Source organism: Sorex araneus, chromosome 7, assembly GCF_027595985.1.
Source record: "Sorex araneus isolate mSorAra2 chromosome 7, mSorAra2.pri, whole genome shotgun sequence".
NCBI classification, from domain to species: domain Eukaryota; kingdom Metazoa; phylum Chordata; class Mammalia; order Eulipotyphla; family Soricidae; genus Sorex; species Sorex araneus.
In genome coordinates this window covers 73578986-73604139 of record NC_073308.1, presented here as the reverse complement: position 1 = coordinate 73604139, position 25154 = coordinate 73578986, and the positions used below count along the sequence as shown (strand labels likewise).

General features: G+C 42.5%; 1 protein-coding gene across 8 annotated transcripts in view; it reads right to left on the bottom strand.

Moving 5' to 3' along the window:
• Nucleotides 1-25154, bottom strand: part of LOC129406491 (uncharacterized) — a 341367-nt gene that overhangs the window by 255158 nt on the left and 61055 nt on the right. For all 8 annotated transcript variants that reach the window (XR_008631035.1, XR_008631038.1, XR_008631037.1 and 5 more), the window contains one exon: nt 22420-22482. Coding sequence is in view for 1 of the 8 variants with exons in the window: in XM_055144459.1 (XP_055000434.1) it covers nt 22420-22482 (63 nt within the window). In the remaining 7 variants the exon portion in view is untranslated. The remainder of the gene's footprint in view (nt 1-22419; nt 22483-25154) is intronic.

Sequence of the window (25154 nt, the reverse complement as noted above, 5' to 3'; positions counted from 1 at the left end):
TAAGCCTGATATTTTAAAGCTTAGGCAAATAAATAGGTAGAATACTCTTCCAAAAGGTGAAGTTTTCAGTTATCTCATATAAAAGAAACCTAGTGGCCTGTTGGCCTAGGTGACTAGAATAGTATAAATAAAATACATCAAACATTGCATATTCATATCTAAAATGGAATATACACACATACGTCTCTTGATAATGATTGCAAATTTCCCAGTTTAAGTGGTAGAGTATAGCTCAGAATCAATACATACTCAAATTATTTTAAATAATTGTACTATTTATATTTTAAGTCAAGAAATGTAGGCCATGTACTTTTTACAACTTTGAATAAAGCTAAGAGACATTAATTTATTAGTGTTTAAACTATTAATTAATACTGCCTGAAAAGCAAGTGGATATAAAGACAAATTATTATTATTAAATGTTATTGTACACAATATTTATGGCTAATGCTGAGGAAATTGTTTTTACAATAAATATTAAGGTATCTAATAAGAAAAATATTACCATACTTAAATATTGGGTATACTGAAAATATTTAATAAAATTTTATGGGAACTAAATGGTTTGCTTTTTATATTTTAGATAATTTAAGGGAAATATAGATTTTTATTCTAAGCATAATTTGATACATGTACTTCAACTTGAAATTTTTTCTTTACAAATATCTAAAAGAATGTCTTAAAGTGGTTAACATCATGTATAGTGCATTGTACATTGTATGTAATGTAAAATACTCACTGTATATATTTAAGTTATAACTTTCTAAAGGAAAACCAAAAATAAATTCTCAGACATGTCAAAGTGCTGCAAGATCATAGTCAAAATTTTAGCTTTCCTATCATTTCAAAGTTTGTTATTCTATTATAACAATAATCAGTACCACAACAAAAACAGCAGCATTTAATGGCACTATTAACTCAAGAACCTAAAACAGCAACTACATTAATTATATTCATTATACTTAATTGAACATAATCATCTAACCTAACAGTTCTTTGTACACCAATTAATAAAACAGCATGTCTTCTGGATTAGAAATGTATAAAAATAGTCTTTTTTTCAGTAGATCATTTTTTTTTTTTTGGTGAAAATGTGTGAGCTGCTACTTAGTATGTATAAAAGTACTGCATAGAAAGTGGTTAACTTCAATTCTTTAATTTGATTGTGCCTTAATGTCGAATGCATACCCTCACTGAAGAATGTAGTGCCAGCTACTGGTGCCTACACAAATACATACCTTAAATGCGAGCAAGCGTTTTTTCGGCAATGCTCTGGAGAGTTTCACCACTGCGGTGAGCAAGTGACTGGAGAGGTCAAAACTCTCGGCGTTGACTCCAACCGTCCTGCACTGAATCCCCGCCTTTCCCTGGCCCCTTCCCTCGCTCTCCCAGCACATGATCGAGTGCCCCGCCTCAGAGAGTACGCATATCAACTCTGCATCCGCAGATGCCAAACTAAACAGCTAAATGGAATATGCTCAGTTTGTTACATTTGCACATCTCTGGGTGCAAACTGCATCCCTTCCGGAAAGGTTCCTTCCCAGTGGAACACAGTCCCAAACAAGGCCAGTCACGCCTGCCTCTGCTAGGTCCACTGACCCTTTCTAGTCCTTTTGGTCTTTCAGCAATAACCAAGCTCCGTTTCCGTCTCAAACCCCTGTCCACCCGCCCCACCCCCTTCCTTCCACTCTCTTGGCTTCTCTCCCAGTTCCTCCTCCCAAACATGTCTGTGCTATGCAGTGTTCGCTTCTCTGACACCATCCACTCTTGTCCTGCTGTCTGTCTTCCCTTGCCTCGTATACATCCCCTTAGATTTCCCGTTAAATCTCATCCAAATCCATCAACGAAAAGAAGTACTGCAGGCTGGGGAGAGAGCCCAGCGGGGAGGGCACTGGCCTTGTTCAGGGCTGACCAGGGCTCAATTCCCCCACCACATATGTTCCCCTGAGCACCAGCAGGAGTGATGCCTGAGCACAGAGACAAGAGCTCCATCAGGTGTGGCCCAAATCATCCCCACAACATTTTAAAGAAAAAAGAAGTGCTATTGCAAGACACCTTCAGTAATAGCTTGTACGCTTTCTCAAGAAGCAGACTCCCCTGTGGCCAGAGAGAGTATAGCTGGTAGGGCACTGGCGTCGATCACGGCTGACACAGGTGCACCCCTGGAGTCCCATGTGACCCCGAACCTAACCAGGAGTGGTCCCTGAGCACCACTAGGCGTGACCCCAAAAACAAACAAAAGGGAACAGACCCCAGGTGATATGCCAACAAGGGTTAAATGCCAATAAGGGTTAAAGTACTATACATACATACGTGTATATGTGTGTGTGTGTGTGTGTGTGTATAAAATCCCTCATCCTCAAATCAAACCAATACTTTTGTGGTGTTAATAATCCTCCATTGGATAAGAGTGTAGATGATTAAAGAAATTAAGGGACTTAAGTTAATGTAGTCCATAGACTCAAAAACCATGGCAAAATTATTACGAATATGATTACAAATACCATGTTTTTCTACCAAAGAACAAATCGCTTCTCACTAACTGCATGACAAAGATACTTCTTAGATGGTCAAGAGGTAACTCCAAGCCAATTTTAGAAATAATTCCCTGATCTCTGTACATCTAGCTTCACAAATAACTGCAAATCTCTTCCCCAAGCCTTGTTGATCTCATCGACTGCTCTTACATTACACCCCATCTGCAGGCCCAGACCACTGAATCACAGGATTCCTTCACATAAAATCTGGAACAAAGTTCTACTGGGTGTGTGTGTTGGGGGGGGGGGTTGTATTTATTTGATATATTTTCTAACTGAGTCTTTCTTTCATTGGAATGCGAATCATTGATACTCTTTCCTTATAAGGCCTCATTTCTAGCCGGAAGTATCCAAAAACACGCATCTCTCTCCTTCCAGCCTTCTTTCCTTTACCCCTTATGCATGTAATAAAATGTTGTATAACCAGAAAACACGTATGCATACTTGCCTGACAGAAATGATTCACTGCCATTGGAATTAAAACTAGACTTCCGAAATGTTTCTAGGGCACTGAAGGAAGTGCCCCTCCCTGGCTTATCCCCCCCCCCAGATGTTATCCCCATCCCCCCAGCCACTGCCCCGGTCTGCCCTCTCACTCTGTCCTAATACCCTCCTACCAAATCAATACTGACGTCATCAGTTCCTCATTGTCATTTAGGTCACAAGTTACATATTCACCCAATTTAAACTAGACTCTTGCTCTAGTCACTGACAATTAAAATGCTCTAATGAATTTTCTTCCTAGCTCTCTTTTTGCTCTATTTAAATAGTGCTTGCAATATATTGTCTTATGTCTGTAAGGTTTGCTGGGGACTGAACAGCGGCTGGCTGCTGAAACAGCAACACTCCCAGAATCAAAGATCAATCATCTTGCCCCCAGCATGGAGGATGAGGCTTAGGGCCCACCTGGTGACAGGAAGCCACCTGGCTGCATTCCATGCTTCCGCACATCTGCCCCCCACAGACCAAACTCACCGGCTCCACCGGTCTCTGTTCCCTTTTCCCACCCAAGGCAATGTAAAAGCCCCCTTAGTCTTTCACAGGGCTCAGCCCTCCCCTAGCCTCACCAGGGGCTGGTGTAGGGTCCATCCCTGAGCACGAATAAACTACTATTCGTTCACTTTTACTGTCTCGATCCCTCTGTCTGCGTGGGGCAGGCCTCTCAAATCTATCAATATGCTCCCCTGAGAAAGACAAAGTGGTAAAAGCAAGAGTATTATTTCACCGGTTCCCCGAAGTTCCAACGGGGTCTGGAATTCCAAAATAATACTGTCTCCCTTGAGTGCAAGGCAATGTAGAACAAGATTCAATTCACTATGATGTTCCGAATTCAAAAGTGAGGTAGCTAATTTCTCATTGGTTTTAGTGTTTAAGACTAAAGAAATTCTGCATGTTTCACCTGTGACATGGGTTATAAGAAAGGGGGGAAATACCAAACTTCATGCTTGGCCCTCAAGATCACAACAGCAGCTGCCAGTGCCAGTGATGAGCTAGTCCAGTCTTCGTGGCCAGGATCACAAAGAGCCTGACCAGGATAGCCACATGCACAAATCGGAACAGGGACACAAGAGTCAAGACTGTAAAGGAGCACAACGCATTTCTCAGGCGAGCCTTTCCAGGAGCACTCACTAAATCTAAATCAGAATATAAGTTTCCTCGATAGAATACATGTCCTGTAACACACGGGCCGGGCATTGGAAAAGACGCAACTCGCTGTGCTGGTGGTCAAATAAGACATCTGGGCAGGAAGAGCTAGGAAGGCGAAAGGGCCTTGGAAACACGGGTCCTATTTGGGCCCCTAAACAAGCCCCTTTGCACACTGCTCACACGGGGAATCTTTAGATGATTTCACATTCCCAAAGACGGAGGAGTTGGGAGAAATCGGTCCAACGTTTCCAGAGGAACTAAAAAGGGTGTCAGTGAGTGCACCAGTCAGAGACACCCACAACTGACCCCACCACTTCACTTGCTCAAATATGTACAACTGACCCCAGCAGATGGGATCATCTAAAATTCTGGTCCTGAATTAGATATTTGGACGTAACTTATACGCAAAGATTCTCTTTGGCTATTGCTTGGGCACTGGTTTGTTTGGTCTAGTGGCGTGTTCACTTGGCATGCTCCCTACCAGGACTCCAGTTACATGCTTTGTAGCTCTCTTAGGAATTACGAAATCATATGAATATATAACTACACAAGTTTAAGTAGTTTTTCAATGAAAGTGCTAAAAATGATGTTGATTATTATAGTTAAAATTTGGTATTTTAGAATCTTTAGTACACACAAAGTCAGCTTTCTTATAACCACACTATGGATTAAGTAATTAAGCTACACAGCATTTAAAATTCGATTACATGCTTCCAAATCAGTATTCTAAAATATGTTACATTTTTATGAACCTGTTTGGCTTTTAAAATAAAGAAAATGACATAATTAGAAACATTTTATTCCTATTAATATCTTAAACTGCAGAAGATGGCATTAAATTGATTTATAGGTGTAACAGTATCAACATTATGCTACTATTTCAAAACAAATACAGAAATTCAGAGTCTAGATGTACACCTTGACTGCTCTTATATGTTAATGTTTAGGGAAGAAATTTTTAATTTATGCTTTTAAAACTAAACTTGAAGAACATTTCACAACTTTATCAGGAGTAATAGCTACACAAAATGCACAGGAAACAATTTGTCATAGAACATCATATTCTATTTCTACTGAATCCATTTATTTACCATAAAAAGATCACGCAGAGAAAAGAAATGACAAATAGTTCTACAGACACCATTTGACCCAGCAAGTGTTAGACAAGGCTGGCAAATCACAGTGGCAGTAAATACTAGGGTTAATTGTAGGCTTTTTTCTGCTTTAAAACTCAGTTGTACTCAACACAAGAAAAAAAAAAACAAGATTCCGCAGCTTTATTATATTAATAAGCAACTTCAGTCTTGCTCATCATTACTGCTGTCTGTCAGAAGTAAATCCCTGTGAGGAAGAAACTGCTTCCACCAGGGACTAAGTGCTGAGGGATCCAGCTGAAGAAACCTATTCGGTTCATCAAAATTGGATCCTCCAACCCTCTGCTTTGTGACATAAGAATGTTTTCTTTAATGCCAGTTTTCAGGTCCTTATTATGTCTAATTAAATCAGAATACTTGGAAGTAAACCTCTGGCCTCTGTGCTTTTAGAAAGTGTCCCAAGATGATTCAAATGTGCATCCAGCTTGACAAGGCACGGCCTAGAATACTATCTTCTTGCCTAACGTAATCTAATAGTGACTGTTGAAGTCCTGTGGTCAGCAAAACACTAGAGTTATTTTCTACATTATAAACCACTCATCCACATCTATTCTTAATCAAATGCCAAATAGTCAGTTGGAGGTACACACAGAGCTGCTTGGTGCAATCAAGAATTTCAACATTTCAAGAGCTTCCTGCCTTCCAAGAGACCGTGTATCCTGAAGGCTGATCTTTGAAAACTCATAAAAGAGAGTTCAGTGCTGTCTCCCCACATCAGTCATGCAACCCGGATTGCCTTATGACATGCATTATCTCACGAGGGCTATCCTTCTCAAAAGAATGGCAAAAACACTGAAAAACTGCTTCCAACAAGTTGTGATAAAGAAATCAGTTTACCTCTCAACTGGCCTGGTGGGCGCCTGCTACAGGGACATAGTACAAAAGCGCATCTTCCGAAATCTCAATTCCGGAGCCACCGTGTCGCTCCTTTCAGAGACTAGCTGTCTGAACAGACTTCTGCAGAACCAATCACAGAGGTGGCATCTATTAAATGGGTGCATAACACATAGATCTGATTAAGAAGGCATGGGAAGTAGAAATTTACCAAGTCTACAAAGTGCAAATAATTTTCTATATCCAGTCAAGAGAACAAGGCAAAGAATAAGACCTGTGATAAAATAGTATAGAAATTCACCCAAAAATGTCATACAACCTACACCTTGGTGAATTTTCATGGTATCTACTATACTCTGGAATGTTTGCCTTTTCTGTGGTATCTGCAGGCCATTTTAAAGTTAGTAACTGACAATTTTGTAAATTTAGCTTCTCTAGCAATCAAAACCAGAGAATCTGGCTCATCTTTTGGTAACTGTATTTTAATATCTTCCTGAACTATAAAATATCAAAATGTTGTCATATTCCAAAAATAAACTTTGGATGAAAAGTCAGCTCACTCTGTGCAGAGAAAAGGGTAGAAATGGAAGCTGAGTCGTGTTTCTGTCCACGCCGTGATTTCCAATATTGCTCCATTGCACACATGTATTTATTCAGTCTTGGCAATACAAAGCAATCACCTTCTATGAAGACTTTGTAAATAAGCCAGGTAAGAATACGATGTCAGTTTTTTTTAAATGATCATATTGAAACCTTAGCAATTAAAGCCTTAGCTAATACATGTACAGATATTTTACACCCCATTCCAACCCCTTTAACCTGTTAATCCAACTCTTACCAACAAATCACAAAGTAATAAATCATCTCAATTTCACAATAACATGAGGCAATTAACTTGTCCAGAGTCACATAACTAAGTAATAGTCAGGATACAAATCCTGACAACTGCACAGCAAGTTTACAAATACTCTGAAGTACAAATTTCTTTTCTGTCATTGGTTGTTATTCTCTTGGTATTCTCATGAAAATCAAAAGTAGTAAAGAAATAGTCAAGACAAGCCAGTAACCATGGCTCAATCCCACTTCCACATTTTGAGGATATTTTCTGGAGATTTGAGAAAGAAGAAAAAAGATTGCACTGTCAGTTTGCTTGCCCACTTGCCTCTTCCGGTTCTCCAAACTGATAGTTAGATGTGTAGTCACTTTGATCTAGACAGATCTCTAATTATCACAAGGAGCTTTATGCAATTCTAAAATAACAGTCATTTGAATTTGAAACACTTAAAATAATTATGTGTCACATAGCACTGGCGGACAGAAAGGGGTTTCATGCTATCAACTCAAAAGTCGGAGGTTTCAGCTCAACCCAAATGCCAGAAATAATTACCACAGAATCTCAAGCTGAAGTGAGCTAAGAGCAACACATCCTCTCTATGATTTGATAGAGCACTTCAAGAACATCGTACTCAAGTTTGCACTACTATATGGATTTCTTATAATAAAATGAATGTTTATGACCGAATTAAAGTCCCTCACAAGACATCCACACAGAGAAGACTGAGTGTTCACTCACCAAAGGGACATCTACTGGATTTGCCCTTTGCCAATCACTAAAACTGAAAATATCACACAGGATAATTCACCATGCATGTCAATAGTCTACCAAAGACTGTGTATTACTCTCTTCTAAAACGAAGATGTCTTGATAGAACAAAAATATATTTTATCCAAACACCTTCTTTATACACGCAATAATAACCTAGTATCATTCTCTTGTGGATAGAGTATATTGTCTAAGACAAGTATTTAAATTTATAATTAGCTTAATGTTTGTTTCAACTATGCAGTCTTCAGGGAAGAGCATTGTTAGAGACAGAAATATATTGTCAGAGAAAATATGAGCACGCTGAAAATCTGAAATAATCCAACCCCAGGACTTCAAGATTTGGAACTACCATGAAAACAGCTCAGTAGTTCTCTATTGCCCTTGCATCTGCAATGGAAACAAGAGATGAAGACAGGAGTGGCAGTGGGAACGCCACTGAGGAACCTGGAGGGAGACAAATGCCCTAGAGACATAGCTAAGAGCTGCCCTCTTGGAAGAGACTGCGGGGCCCCTACCTGACTTGAAAGTGGTGGTTTTACAAAGTGCTGGACCCAGAGGGCAGATTAGCATAGGACCCCGAAACTCTTCAAAGGGGACAAAGCCTTCCAGACACCCACACAGAGTTCTCCCTCCAGGAAAGTCACTCTCACAGGTTCTCACAGGCAGGGCCAGGCACAGAAACACACAAAGCTCTGTGGAGTAGAGCAAATACAAGACTGAGCTAATAATAACCCAGAGAGCTTTGCATAGCCAAGATCTCTGCTCCAGAAAAAAGGACTTTATCAGAGCTGTAATCCAAGTGGGAGAAGAGTATCTCTCCAATTCTAGCCTTTGATTTCCTGTTAACCAGAAGTATATCTGGGTGCGGAGGGTGGCTGGAGTGATAGCACAGCAGTTGGGCTTTCTCCTTTCACGTGGCCAACCCGTGTTCAATTCCTCCTTCCCTCTCTGAGAGCCTGGCAAGCTACTGAGAGTATGGAGCCCATGCGGCAGAGTCTGGCAAGCTACCCATGCGTATTGGATATGCCAAAAGCAGTAACAATAAGTCTCTTAATGAGAGACATTACTGGTGCCCGCTCGAACAAATCGATGAGCAATGGGATGACAGTGACTCTCTTTCAGTGACAGTATAATTAGTAGATTATAGAATATTTCCATTGGACACCAATTTTCCACATAATGGCAATGGATTGGAGCAAAAAGCTATAAAACAAGTCTAGAGACAAAGAAGCAAAAATAATTTTAAAATGGTAAAAGAATTTAAAACCTGAAACCAACTCACTAGCTCATCCAACTTTACTCAGACTAACAGAAATTCACATCAAGCAGATTTTTTTTCTTTTGCCAGTGAATACTATCAAAAAATTAAAGATACTGGGGCTGGAGTGATAGTACAGTGGGTAGGGCGTTTGCCTTGCATGCAGCCAACCGGGGTTCAATTTCCAGCATCCCGTATGGTTCCCCGAGCACCACCAGGAGTAATTCCTGAGTGCAAAGCCAGGAGTAGCTCTATGCATCGCAGGGTGTGACCTAAAGAGAAAAAAAATTAAAGATCAATGTAGCTAGCACCACACAGCTTCCTAGCATCGTTGAAAGAGTAAGAGAACATGTCCTATTTTTATGAGACCATAATCACTGCCCTAATGACAAAGCCAGAGAAAGTCATACAAGAAAGAAAAACAACAGACCAACATTTCACATAAATATATATATATATGAAAGCCTGCAAAACAAAATTTTAGCAAATCTGAATCTAACAATGTGCCAAAGGATTCACATGTCATTAACAAGTGAGACAGTTCTAGCAAGTGATATTATTTTAACATTTAAAATTCCATGTGTATTCTAACATGTCAGTGGGCTAAGAGTGGAAAATTATACAATCCAATCATTTAATGCAGGAAAAAAATAAGGAACAAAATCTAACATCCACTCATGATAAAATATTTCAGCAAACAAGGAAAAGAGCACAATTACCTCATACACATAAAATGGCCATGATCAAAAGGAAACTAAAGATTTCTCACTAGGGTCATGAAGAAGCAAAAGAGTCTTCTCTTTTTTTGTAGATATTACAATTGTAGATATTACAAATCTACGCAATATCATTTGAAGACCTAGCTTTCAGCAATGTAGTGTTTCGGCAAAATCAATACCATTGGCAATAGCACCACAAAAGGAAATACTTTAGAATCTAACCTGTACAGTACTTGGTACTTATAGCACCCCCCCCAAATCAACTATAAAACTTTTATGAAAGAAGGTAAAGGAGATCCAAAGAGAATATGCATGGCCCAATATTGGTAAATCACCAAATATCCTACAATCAATGTGGACAAGACAAACGTTATGAGCAGAAAAATCTTTCCGAGTTCTCGTAGGCACTTCCTGTTCAAGGAGGAGGAGCAGGGCACTCTGCCCCCGTCACTACAAACAGAGCACACCTTCACACCGGAATCGCCTTCGAAAACTGCATCCAGGCAGAGCGAAGAGCAGAGGACGTAGAGGAGAACTCAGACAAACGCTCCCTCACCAGATTGGACAGAAATCATCTGACAGCAGCTTGCCAACGGCATTCCCCTCTGCTTAGGAACTGTCTCCTACCTACCTCAGACCCCCCAAATTACCACACAGTTCCCAAGAGCTGGATATTCTACAAAATTGCTGACTCCTTCATCTCAACTCTGTCCAGGTGATGACAAAGAAAACGTAAGGAACAAATCTCAGTCAAGAGAAATGTCTGGAGAAGAGTCAACCAAGTGCCCTGTTGTATGTCAGACTGAATTCAGCAACGGAAACAATAAACCAGGTAAACGAAAACATACAAACAACTACAGAATTGAGTTTCTAATAATAAGGTATTTGTATTATAGCAAACATATTAATATAAGATGTAATGGGGAAATCTGGATTATGAGTAACTTACAATCTTTCTAATTTTCTGTGAATCTAAAATGTTCCATAGTCATTTAAAAATTATTTTAGTGTTTAGAACAATTCCCTTTAAGTAAATTATGACAAGCATACTCTGGAATATTTTAAACACAAATTATATTAAATATTCATGCAGTTTATTTCATTATAGGCATGGGATATTTGCAGTATCTTCTGAACATTTTAAATTTTATTTTCTAAAAGGGGATAAACTTGGAATAAAAAGAAACCATCAGTAAAGATGCTCAGTATTACTAATTATGAGAAAAGTGAAAATCAAAACCACAATGAGACATCACTTCACATGTATTAGAATGACCATTACCAAAAAGGAAAGACATAATGAATGCTAGGCAGGACATGGAAAAAAATGAACCTTGTGCACTTTGCGGGGGGATGTAAATGGGTAGGCCACTCTGGAAAACAAGACTGAGGTTCTTCTGAAAAGCAAAACAGTACTAGCATATGATTCAGCAATTCTCCTTCGGTCTATTTGTCAAAGGAAATGAAAGATCCCAATACCCACCCCATGGTCACAGCAGCCGGACTGACAATAGCCAAGAAGTGGGGACCAGCTAAAGCCCACGGATGGGCGAGTAAAGAATACACAGGTATGTCCAACAGAAAATTATTTAGCCATCAGAAACAGGCATTTTGGCCATTTGTGACACCCACGGGCCTTGCGATCACCGCACTAAGTAGAATCAATCATGTGAAAAACAGACAAATGAAAGCTGAGCACTGGTTCCTACAGAGAAAGTGAGCTTCTAAGTCTGGAAACTTGGGCGGGGAACAATGTGCAAATAGCAGTGCTCGGCCAGGGGACCCAGATTTCACCCAGCCAGAAGAAGGACAAGGTTTCAGCCTCAGCAACAAGGTAAAACAGAACATTTCAGGCACGTCAGCCCGGCCGCAGTAAGCAGGCTGGAATTTGTCGATGACCTAATAACGAAATTGAGAAGTTATTCTCATTGAAACAGCACTAAGAGCTACTACAGCTAATGTGTTGTGACATAATAATGCACAAACTGTCTTCCGCCAACCGGGCACAGTCACACGTGTGAGCGTGCCTTTGATGAGAGGATATTGTTTCTGGCGTCTCTGCTTTTTATTGACTTTGGATCTGCTTTTAAAACCAATCTGCCCTCAGTACTATTTAAAATACTATAAATGCTATTTAGTATTTCCAATAGAAGATCTTCAGTGGATCTCACTCTTGTTTCTTGGTTGAACAAGGAGCATTTTCTTTTTTTCTTTTTGTTTCCTTTTTGGGTCACATCTGGCGATGCACAGGGATTACTCCTGGCTCTGCACTCAGGAATCACTCCTGGCAGTGCTCAGGGGACCATATGGGATGCTGGGATTTGAACCCGGGTCAGCCGCGTGCAAGGCAAATGCCCTACCCACTGTGCTATCGCTCCAGCCCCAGGACAAGAAGCATTTTTCAGTTCCTGTTCCCTGTGCCCTGCTGGCGTCCAGCTGCTGTGCCCATCAGGGCTTACCATGCCTGGTGGTGGCATGCATTAAACAAATGGACTGGAGTGGTGGGTAGGGCATTTGCCTTGCACAAGGCCGACATGACTTCGATTCCTCTGTCCCTCTCAGAGAGCCCGGCAAGCTCCCCGTGGCGTATTCAATATGCCAAAAACAGTAACAATAAGTCCCACAATGGAGATGTTACTGGTGCCCGCTCCAGCAAATTGATTAACAATGGGATGACAGTGCCACAGTGCCATGCTTAATCTGTGCAACTTGTACACAGCAGTGCTCTCCAGGGCTCACACACCAGTGCTCGCCACTGCTGCTGCTGGCCATGACGCCTGCACATGGTTTGCCTTGTGGGGATCCAGCCTGTGCTTGTGAAACCCACAAGGACTGGCTGAGGGCAAGTCAGGAATCACTCAGGGCTCCAGGACACTCGGAGCATGGCTGTTGGGAGTCGTGACGGTTCCGGCAGCTGAATCCATGTCCACTGACTTGCAAGCCAGGTGCTTGAGCTGAGTCAGCTCCAGATCACCTTATTTGAAACTCTGGAGTACAGCTTTTCCAAATCAAAATTCTGTTGACCATCTGGTTACCAAATCATCAACTCTAACAATTCATAATGTGAGACATGGGAAGAATTAACCAAATGTGCTTTCTCCTGTACAAGGACACAACACTAGATAAGATATTCTGATTCGTAAATAAAATTTTAAATGTCTTCTACTAAAACACAAAGATAATCTGCTTCTAGTTGAAATGAAGTGAGAGGGACTGCATATACCATCAAGCCTTTGAAGCAACTAAGATGAAAAAGGAAGAATGAAAGGGAGGGATGGAGGGAGGGAGAGAGGGAAGAGGAGGGAGGGAGGGAAGAGGAGGGAAGGGAGAGAGAAAGGGAGAAAGGGAAGGGATGGAGGGAGGAAGAGAGGGAGTTTGGGAGGAAAGGAAGAGCGGAAAAGAGAGGAAGGGGAAAGACAATAAATGAAGGGATGGAAAGAAGAGAACAAAGGAAGGAGGGAATTGAAATGTCTGACACTGAGCACAAGGCCTCAATGAGAGTGATATCCGAAAGCAAACAAGCAAGGTGGCCCTGGTGTGACCTCAGTCTCCTGCACAAAAAGTGACAACCGGTACACAGGTGCAAGCAGAGACCAGCAGTCTCCCAGCTCGGCAAGACGCAAACAGGGCGCACATCCAACTGTCGGCTGTCTCCAGCAGTGAAGCAGAAGCAGGTTCCAAGTGAGACTGGGCACCCCCACCCAGGGACCCCGGGATACGCTACTGGTACAGATGAGCAAGTGCAAGAGAGGAAAAGGGACACGGCTGGGAACCCCTCACGGAAAGGCAGAGAAAAGGGCTCGGAGGGTGGATGCAGGCGCCAGAACGCCAGGGTGCTGCTGAGGAGAGCGGAAGGCCCGTAACTTGGGGACAGCACGCTCCGAGAAGGCACTGCCTCAGAACTGGCATGGAACCAGCCCAGTGCTCACTCTGCGTGCCCACGGAAGCTTCCACTCAGATGCGGGCCTGGCAGCCCGTTCACCCGACTGCACTGAAGAAGGAAGCAGAAACCTGGAATACGGAGAGGCAAACACACCAGTCAAAAAGGCAAAATGCTTCCCATCTGGCGTCTGCAGGGAAAGTGCTCAGAGGGCTGGAGCTTGGCAGGGAGGGGCTCTGGCTGGATCCCCTGCACCACATGAGCCCCCAAGCACCACCAGGAGTGAACTACCCTGACTATATTCCCCAGAAGCGCTGGGGGTGGCCTGTAGGATAACATACCCTCAGGTAGTTTATATTTATTGGGTTACTCCCATTACAGTGCTCCTATTCCTCTTTGTTTATTTGTAGCTTCTTTCTAAGTGTTCTGTTGACTTGCAAATACTGTTTTTCTCTTCTCCTTGAGTCCTTTGCATAGTTTATTCAGAGCAATGTCCTTTTTGTATGGACACAGGAAGACTTAGCAGATGCTATGCTTTTGTAACCTGGGAGTCATTTGACTCTACATATTTTCCTCCTGGAAAATATCTGTTCTCTCGACCTAAGCCTCAGCTGCCCTTACTTACTAGCACCCCCAAAAGCAGGGTCCTGACGAGGGACAAGACGGACCCAGGACAAGCGGTGAGTTGTGTGCTACCCTGGCATCGAGATGGGCCTGGCCAAAGTGCCTAATGCTTAACTATAAGTTAAGAGCTTGATCATGGACAAATGTTGTCATGATCCAAACAGTGATAACTAGATTCGGACCCTGCTAGGGTGAGGAATGATTAATCTGGCCTGAGTGCTATGGTCTGAGTCTGTGGCAAGATGTTCCCAGGAGAGCTGCCTTGCAAGCCTCAATGTATCTCTTACTGTGTCCATCCAAATATAACTAGTATTAAGATGTTAATAAGTGTTTGGACTAAGGAAACGAAAAAAACCTTAAGAGTCAGGAAGGGCTTTGGAATGCCCTGCCCTCAGGAAGAGCTTTCTTATGTTGATTTTGCTACCTGGCTGGGTGTAGCCTAGAGGGCAAGGTGGGAGAGAAAAGTAGGAGGAGAGACTAGAGAAGCAGAGAGAGGCTGCAGTTGATCCAGAGAGAGGCCAGAGCTGGGAGTGCGGGAGAGGAGAAAGATGGAAGATTGAATAAACGGTAACTAACCAGCAACCAGCTTGGTCCTCGTTCTTCCTTCGCCTGTCCTTGGTCAACGGCCGTCCCGATCCAGTCCACACACTGCGGTTCCAGAGCACCGAACGCGGGTGGTGAGACAGAGCTGCCCGGAGAGCCCGCGAGTGCACACACCCTTTGGCGAGCCTTACATTTTTACAGTGGCCCACATACCCAAACAAACAGAAAGTACCAGACAGGCCAAGAGGCAAAGAGACAGGAACCTCTGGTCCAGCGGGACCCGCCGCGATGCTGACATTTGTAGCTTACTGACATAGAAGTGCCCCGGCCTCTTCCCATCAGAGTGTGGACGTCCAGGAAAGGCCCTGAAATAAGGGCCACCCCATACTGGACCAACAGGAGGTTCACGGGACACAGAGAAGAGATTAATAAGCCTGACACAGAAGACTCTTTGGAAGATGAACCCTGGAGAAACAGAGATGGGAAAGTAAAGAAACAACAACAGCAGCAACAACCACGGCAAACCTAGGAACTCAATACAAGCAAAGCACAACTTTCAGTGTCGAAAGAAGGAAGCCAGGGGAGTGTAACATTCTGTGCGATTCAACTGCCAAATGGTGGGATACGGAAACCTCTGCCGACAGGCAGGCAGAGAGGGGGTGTGGCGTGATGAGGTGGAGGCGGAGTGTGTGTGGGGGGAACACCAGAGGCCCAAAAGGAAACCCCAAATCTGCACTTGCTTCCTGGAAACGACTCGGCTGTGGGTGGGACACGTTTCAAATTGTGTCTGAGACACTCTTTAAATAGACAACTTATCTGGAAACAATTACACCTCCAGGACCTTACGAACCCTTCAGTACCTTCTTTTAACCTAAATCTAATTTCCCCACCATCTATGATGTCCATTTGGAAGAGTTGTCCCTTTCTTCCTGGATGCTCCTTCTCCAGCCCAGGTGGGCCCGGGTCTGGGATGAAATTCGAGATGGGAACCAGAGGACTGACCCCAGGACCGCTCCCCCCGCCGGCTCACTGCTCAACAGACTTCACCATCAGCAACTGCTGCTTTCCACCTGCTGCTTTTTTATTTGGGGTTGGCAGAGCCGGGCCATGCCTGGCTGGACCCAGGGCTGACCCTTCCACTGCACTCAGCAGTCACTCCTGGCAGGGCACAGGGGACTACCCAGAAGTGGTGTCGGGGGTGGCACCATGCAAGGCAAGCACCTTTGCTCTGGACCACTTCACCTGCTCCACTCTTTCTGCTTCGCTATTTAAAAAAAATAAACACAATGATTTCTCTTTGGCTTTTCACCCTATATTTCATTCAATCTTATTCTGCATTATTCACTCAATTTTTTCCCCTATTATTAAAAGTTGCCGTATTGGGGGCTCTTTCGGTGTCAGGCAAATAAGGGCGATTGTTGTAACTGTTTTTGGCATATCGAATACACCACGGGTAGCTTGCCAGGCTCTTCCGTGTGGCTAGGGTACTCTCGGCAGCTTGCTGAGCTCTTCAAAAGGGCTAGAGGTTTTGGGGGCAGCATCCAATTGCCCTTGCAGGTGTTCCCATGGTTCATAAATACCATATTTGAAGCCCATCAAATATGGTGCGAAAATTATGGAAAATGGGTATCAAGTGTCTTATGCTGTGTCACACGGCCGCTTTGTGGCCGAGCGGTCCAAAAAGAAGCGGCCTAGAGTGTGGCGGTGGCTGGGCAGTGGAGGTCTGCTGGTGAGGTATTATCTGGCTCCGGTAGGGTGGGTCATCTGGGCCTGATCCCTGGCTCAGGGCGCCAGAGATTGTAGGAGTTCCTGGGTCTCCTTGGACCTGGAGTACAAGGTCGCAAAGTTCTGCTTTACCTGGTTCTGTGGGCTTCACTCATGCGTGAGCTTCGGCCCGAGTGTCCGGACAGCGGCCTGGAGCGTGGCGGTGGTGGGGTAGTGGGGGTGACACTTCTGAGAACCATACAGACCCGCCCATCCCCCTCACCGCCGCCCCCGTCTAACACAACTATGCATTCAGTTAGCATCACTAGACGCCATTTTTTTTCAAAATCTTTTTTTTGTAGTTCAAAGCTCTCCTTTGAATTTTGGACCCATACGTGTGTCCACCTGGATGTGTAAAAAAACCTTTTTAACCAACTGTTTTTAATCTCTTTCTCTCCTAACCAGGGAGATTATTTTCAAAGGTCCACCTCATTTTTTACCCCCTCCTAAAAGCATATCAGTGGAGTTCAATGATCTCAGATGAAAATGGAAGTCTTTCGCATAATTTTAACCTAAAACGTAATTCTGCCCTTCCCTCCCCGCCCCGTGGTGCCTCTTATGTACCTTGCTCTTAATTCCGTCGATCCCAGATGAGCGGCCATGTGGAAGTGGTTGCGTCTTGCCTTCCCTTCAACACGGATTTAACTGTTTTTCTCACTGACTGGCACTCATCCCAGTCCCCCCTGCTTTTCACCTTTTTCAACTCGTCCTCAGATCTCAGCTCAAATGAATTTTCATTAGGAAAGACTTTCGATTTCCTGTTATCTGATCTGGAAGCTGTCTGCTTCCTTTCCTCTTGGCACTTTTAACACATTCGGATTATAGATTGATCTATCTGCTCGCGACTCTACACTCTGCGAGCCTGAAAACCCCATATGGCCACAAGCATCTCTATTTTGTTCATTATTTGTTCCTCCTCGCATGATCTGTGCCTGACACATAAAGGTAAAAGAAGAAAAAAAATTAATGTTCTGGGTGCTGTAGAAAGAATCGTCACAATGAACTCTCAATTACATGTTAAGACACAGCATTAGATTTTAAAAAAAAATCATAGGTTTGGAGATAGGAATCATAGGACCAAACGATCTTCCCAACTCCTTTGATGTGTAATTTTTATTTTTAATGTATTAGACTTTCTAAGTATCCTCATCTTTACAATTGGTATGAATCATCTCCTTTGAGACTCACAATTTTAAATCCAATTATTAATAGAAAACCTATCAAAAACATAGAAAATCTGAGTTCAGTGCATTTCTGGCCTCAGTGTGTAAAAGGCCAGTTGCTTACATCAAAAGCAGCAGGTGTGGAAGGCGAAGTGGAAGTGGTCCAGGAAGGAGCTATGGGGAGCGGGGTGAAATGTAACTGGGTGTAGCCACTTTGGAAAACTCTCCCGAGCCCCCATAAGACATTAAAGAAATACATGATACCCACGCCATCTCACTCCTGAGAAGCCAGCTGAGGAATACAGAGACATAACCCCAAAGTTTCCTGTTGATTTACTCAATTTGGAAGCAACTAAAGTCCCTGGAATTAACAGATGTGTCAGAGTCCACACAATGAACCGTGTTTAGCAATGAAAAGGACCCGGGGCCAGAGTGCTAGCACGGGGCTGAGGTAAGGGACTTGCAAGCAGCCAACAGAAGTGCAGGGTGACCTGAGCACCGCCAGGAGTGACCTCGGAGCACAGAGCCAGGAATATGCCCAGAGCACAGCCACGTGGGGCACCACTCCCTCCAGCAAAATAGATTTGTCCTTCACAACAAAGTGGAGAAACTCAAAGTACGTCCAGAAAGTGACAGAAATCAGAGGAGAATAAGCCAAGGCCCACCTCATGTGCCAGGTGAGAGGATAAAGCCAATCAACAGACAAAACCAGAAACAGACCAAGCAGTAGACACTGAGGGTAGATCGAGGGTGACAGAAACAGTAGGGGGGGCAGAGGTAGGGAAAGAGGCCCCCCAAATTAAAAAAATAAACATAAATGAAAATTGTAGGCATTCCTTGTGTAAGCTCTAGTAAAGGATTGAGTAAAAGAAAAAAAAAAGTGTGTTTCAATGTGATAGATTTACAGAAAATACTTGAGCTAGGGCTAGAGAAATAGTATAACAAGTAAGGCACTTGCCTTTCATGCGGCCAGCTCGGGTTCAACCTCCGGCATCCCATATGGCCCCTGAACTCACAGTAAGCTTCGTGCAGAGCCAGGAGTTGACCACCATCAGATATGGCCCCAAAACACAATATTTAAAAAGAGAAAGAAAATAATTTATAAGCTGAGTGTAAAAAGCCCACTTTCAGAAACGGCTGACCCATATTATGAGCAACATGCATGTATAAGACCCATCTGACAATTTTAAACCTTACTTACTAGCACAGACATTCGAAAGGTTTTTTCACAATACTTAAAACAAGTATTTGGTGACATATACACTAGTTTTGGTTACTTGTAACTATCACTTATTTACTATCTACTAATCACATTTGCAGTTTTATCAGCATGCTTTCTTTGACTTAAGCAATATTATGAAATAAGTTTTTAACAATAACATAATAATTAAAGTCATAAATAAATGTGTGGAATAACATCCTGTAATCAATTTCTCATAATAAAAATATTACTATGAACTGGCTTCCCATTTTCAGTCATTACTCATGGTGTTTTTATGAATATAATCAGAATCATTGGTGAAACAAATTACAGTCTTTTTTGTTTTCATGAAAAGCAACACGACTATCATTTCCTTGTCCTTGAAGTAAAAACAGAGACATTTTGTTGCCTGTTGCCAAGGATTCCAAAACTGACAGAAACTGCTGGTAAAGCAAAAACTCAAAAGAAACGGTTTAACTTAAGCAAAATATTAGAAAGACAATTCTACAATTAAGAACATAAAAATATTTCCAAATATCTATTTTACCAAACAAAAATTTTCATTCATTACAAGGGCTAAAAATCATCACAATAAATAACAATAATACAACATTTTTTTTTGCTTTTTGGGTCACACCTGGAGATGCACAGTGGTTACTCCTGGCTTTGCACTCAGGAATTACTCCTGGTGGTGCTCAGGGGACCATATGGGATGCTGGGAATCGAACCCGGGTTGGCCGCATGCAAGGCAAACGCCCTACCCACTGTGCTATTACTCCAGCCCCAACAGTAATACAACATTTCATTAAATAATGCTGGGTATCTTTAGTGTGTCTAGTGAAAATAGAATTTAAAAAAAGAAGTTGGTTTTAAATATGTCAATAGGAGAGTTTTAGCCTTATTATGCAAAAATATACGTACTAAATTCCTTTTTTTATTGAACATATGCAGGAGTCCAATCAATTAGCAACATGACAGATTTCAGTGGTTGCATTTTTGGGCCTCATTAAGAGAGATGGAGTCCATTTCTCTTCCCCCTGGTTCTGGGCTGGGCTCGTATCTTTTCTTGACCACTAGAATACAACAAAAGTGACACTAACTTAGAAGGCTAAATATAAGGACAACGGAAGTTCTTGCTCCTTCTGTTGAGATCATTTCTTCCTGAAGCTCATGCACCATGCAGAGAGAATTCCAAAGCTTGTAAGAGAGCCGGCTGGGGCACTGTCCAAGGGTCCAGTCTCAGGGACTGTGCAGCCAACCACCGGAAGCCCTCAGATTCCCCAGTGCAGATGATGGAAGTCTCCAGATGATGGACGTCCCAGACCTCCACCCAACCGAGAAGCATTTCGATTAAGTTGCATCCCGTTGTCTTACTGTGTTCAGACTGTTTAGCCAAGTTGCAGACGGGGTGGCCTCTAAACACTGGGGATTTCTTCCACTGGAGGCTGGAAAATCCTGGGTGAAACCACTGATAACCTCGGGTTCTCGCCCCTCTGCTTCCTGGTCCATAGGTAAATACCATATTGTGTTGGTACCCTCACCTGGTGATGGCAGCAAGAGCTCCTGAGATCTCTTCTGCAGACACATGCGTGGCATTCATGAGGCCTTCATCCTGTCATTCTGTTCCCTCTTCTCCCTTTCTTCTTTATTTCCACTCGTTGGTTTGGTTTGGTTTTCGTGGTGGGGATCAAATCCAACCTTCCCCATATCATGGAGTCAAACCCCATTTGACTCTTAGGATGTAGACACCCCCCAAACTCGGCGCCCTGTGCCAGCCCACCGAGCTTGGCAGGGGAACACCCATACTGACTCCATGGTGCCAGTCAGCCCCTGCAACCACGAAGCGTGGGACAATGTCTTCTCCTTCAGCTCAGGGGAGTCCGCCAGCCAGGAGCAGGAAGTGAGCCAGAAGACACAAGTTTCCAGCTCAGACTGGGGCAGGTGCCCCACTTCTCATACCTGCACGACAGCATCTGTTCAGCCTTGCTCCACCCCCTCACCCCCTATCTCTCCAGGCTCCAAGCCCCAGTTTCAACAGGAAGCTGGTAAGAAAAGGAGAGTTCCTGGAAAGCTCTTACACGGTGGACAAGTCCTTTGTACAAGTCCAATAAATGTCGGCCATTGCCATGTGGTTGCCGTTGATGCTAATGTGAAATAGGCTATGCAAGGTTTCATTCTGTTAAGAATACGTAGTGCTTCTTAGGACTGGAGGATCTGTGCCAAATCCAGAGTTATTTCCCCATCCACTATGCACATTTCAAAGAATATACATTTAAATTAGTTATTATTTTAAATAGCACCATGATTGGCTTAAAAGGTAATGTAGATATTGAGTGAGTAAAGGTCTAACTCCTCTTTCATAAACTATTATTTTAGGCAAAGTGATTATCCTTTGCTTTTTCCCCCCAGAAATATTACAGTGGATACATTTTATGATGCCATTATGAAATAAAAATGCCCAAATTTAGTTGACATGCTAGCTATCTTTTGGCATGATTACAGAATTAATGTTATTGCACAACTAATAAAAAACTGATTTGGCTACTTGACATAAAAACTGGAGTTACTCATCCCCGAAGTATGTCATATATACATGTCTCAATAATATTTTATTACATGCCTCATTTATCTGATTAAATTTTAGTATCTGACAAGAACTCTCATTTACATGGCACATTCAGAAAATCCCTTTCCCTTTTATTTATATTTAAAATTTCCCAATGGTACTCTCTAATTAGCTCTAAAATCAGACTTCTCACTTAGCATGGCTACTTTTTTTTTGTCCTGAAGAGAAAACTAACATTGGATTGATACTAATAACTGGTATCTATTTGTGTTACCCCAACAACAAGTATTTTTATCTTTATGTTTGACCAACTGCACGTCGTAAACCACTAATTTCACTTGCAAAGAGTCAAACTCTTAATTTCCTCTGCAGTTGCCCTTTCCTTCTCAGCAGGACTGCCTCTCCCCCAGCCTCCATTATGGACCTAATTTACCCAGCAGAGAACGGAGTCATTCCCATCCCCGGTTATGAAACCTCTGCTGATGCCTCTCTCTTCTGACCTGCCCGTGGAAGGCCATGGATGCCACCCTAGATGCATCCTTCCCAGAACAGAGTTCTCCCGGGGGTGACTTATTTCTATGGAGTTGATGACACTGACCTGGATCTAGAGCAGGATGAATGCAAAAGGAAGCAAAGTAAGACAAGGGTACTTACGAAAGGAATATAATTTTACCCATACAGTAGAACAAAGAGAAAACACGTATGTCAAAATCACCCAGCCAGTCCCCAAACCCCCATTTTATTCAATGCAGATTTAAGACAGTTGCTCAAGCTGGATGAGGCAAAGTTCTAAAATTTGTTCTCACCAAAAATTATCTTACTTAAAAATATCTCAATGGATATAGGAGTCACGTTTAGATGTCTGGATTTTCTAATTATTTGTACCAACAGTAAAAGGGTGATTGTAAAGAAATAGGACTTACCTTATGTTGTCCGTGATTATAAGAACTAGTAGGGCAGTGCCAAAAGAATGATGAGAAAATTCACTGTAATAAAAAGAACATAGTAATAATTAGTCAATGTCAACTAGCAGATTCATAACTAATGACAAAAGGTTATGGCTCAGAGTTTTAGATTTCCTATCACTAGACTAATATTGAGAACTTTAAATGATACTACTTAAAAACCATTAATGGGGCAAGAGTGATCGTAAGCCGGCTACCGTGATTGCTTTGAAGGTGGCCGAACCAGGTTCCCCCTCCAGCACCCTATGCATGGTCCCAATATCTCCACCAGGGGTGCTCCCCAAGTGCAGAGCTGGAGCTAGCCCTGATGACTGGGGATGCCCCAAAAACCAAGAGAATTTTTTTTAATTTTAATTAACACAAGCTAAGTTATAGCATATGTAAAGAATTTTGAGGATTTCCAGACAACTCTCTGCGGCCCAGGCTGGAATGGAGTCAGGGCTCACACTTAGTCCTCATCACCGGGCAAGAATTCCACACCAGATTCTAATCACAAAGTTCCACATGCCAGAAAGCATCAGAGGCATCACTCAGACACCAGCGCAAAGCCACTCCCTTCCAGCAAATGGTTTTGGCACAGATATGGGTTGTGTCCATTAGCTGAGTGCTTAGGGTGCGGTCCACCTGCAGCCAGGTATCAAACTCAGAGGCTCAGACACACCAGACAGTGCTCCACCATCTGAGCTATCTCCTTGGTCCTGTGGTAAATAATTGGAGTTATTAGTTACTGGCTCTCTGAGGTAGAGACCCAGTCCACGCCTATGTGAGCTACGCTGTTCACCATCAACTAAGCAACATCAGACACACTGGCACACAGAGACACGTGACTTGCAAAACTCCAGCGCCCAATGGAGGAGATGGGAGAGGAGCAGGAAGCATGGCAGGCACCGTGAGCTCCACGCTTTCAGTTATACCATCCTGCCATGTTGTAACCCACACCTCACAAGGAGGGTGTGCGAGTCCCTAATTTCAAAATCAGCATAGAGATGCTGCCCCAGATTGGTACTGTTCAGATGCAAGTGGCCCTACAGCCACCACCAGAGTCAGAGGACCCTGAAGAACACTGAGGAAGAGCACCCCTTCCCGTGGGAAGAGCATCACGCCACCACTGGTCACTTCATCTGAAGGGAAGACGGTCCAGACCCAGATCCAGGTGGGGAGGTTTCCACCCTGACCTTTGCAGGTAGAGAACGGGTTAGTGACCCATAAATGATCGTTCAGATTCTCCTGGCTGAAGCTCTGAAATCTGATGCCTGAGAAACGTGTTCAAACGCCCACAGTCAGGTTGGAAAGTCTGTGAAATGCCGCGGCAGCAACAGCAGGGAAATCAGAGTCACTGAGTCATACCCTGAAGTCGACTATCGGACTCCAGGAAAAGCAGAACGAGAGGGGAGAGGGGAGGGTCTCACTGATTTCTCAAGCTTGTTCTGCTGCCTTGGATCTGGATCCAGGTGGAGTTCTAGAGTTTGCCTCAAATTCCATAATCCAGACACTTTTCTAGATATATTTACTCAAGGTAGCCAGAGCCATTTGGTAGAAGGAAGAGAAACAAAATGCAATGCCATCTACCACTTCATGTAACGATAAATTACTCTTTTTGTTGATACCGAAATATATTATGAGTTGAGTAGTGGGTCTATCTGAAAAACAAAATCACACTCACTTCTAATCTGTAAATATCCTTCTATTGAGATTTGTGTTTCACAGCTAAAATAAAATTCGGGGTATGTTTTATAGATAGTATAACCGCAGTTAATAACAAATCTTCATAAATTGCAATGCATTAAAAGTTAAAGCATTATGTACTAATTAGTATTTGGAAGCTGAAACTAATGTTTTATTTCAAAGGAAAATAAGAAATTTTTTCAGAACATTACTGTCATTAAAATAATGGAAATTAAGTTTTAATCCAAACATTTTAATTGGTTTTAATATTAGAACTAGTCAAAGTGTACTATTGTGACTGAATTTTGAAATAATCCACAAGCAATAACATAATTTTTTTAAATGCACAATTGGCAAGCAATGATAGGTAATGTTTTTCTCCTTTTGATTAATCTATTAACCATAATTACTACTTCTATTTACTTGAGTCAGGCTCAAAATTATAAGTTCACTTAAAGCCAACTTTGTGACTGTTCTGATCTAAAAAAAGTTTATTTTAAGGGGACAGAATTTCCGCTTTACTTGTAAGCTAGAAGAAGACTTAGCTTTTTATCAATAAAAATGGAAATTAAAATATTTTAAAATATATTGATACAAATATTAACTTTTCATCAATCAATTAAGAACAAACTTATTTTAAGACCCAATGGTATTATTTACCATTTGAATGATATTGAGGTATGAAAAGGGTTCTAACATTTGTGTCCAGAGTACTCAGATCTGTTGCTCCTGATCCTCAGTGAAAAAGCATTACCCTCCAAAGGAGGACATGTCCATGAGGGAGAAGCAATCCTTGAGTCCACAATGAAGACACAAATGCAGGCAGAAGGAGCTTTTGAGTCACCGAGAGAGTCAAGGTGATGACTGAGCAGGCGGCTAGTGAGAAACATGAAGGAGAGCAAAGCGACATGCTCTCTCGCCTGGCATCATTCATTCAGAAGCTTATATTCCACACAGAGAGGTAGAATAATCATACTACAAAATGTGGCTTCCTTTCTTGTTTCAAGAGAAAATAAAAATGTCCTAGA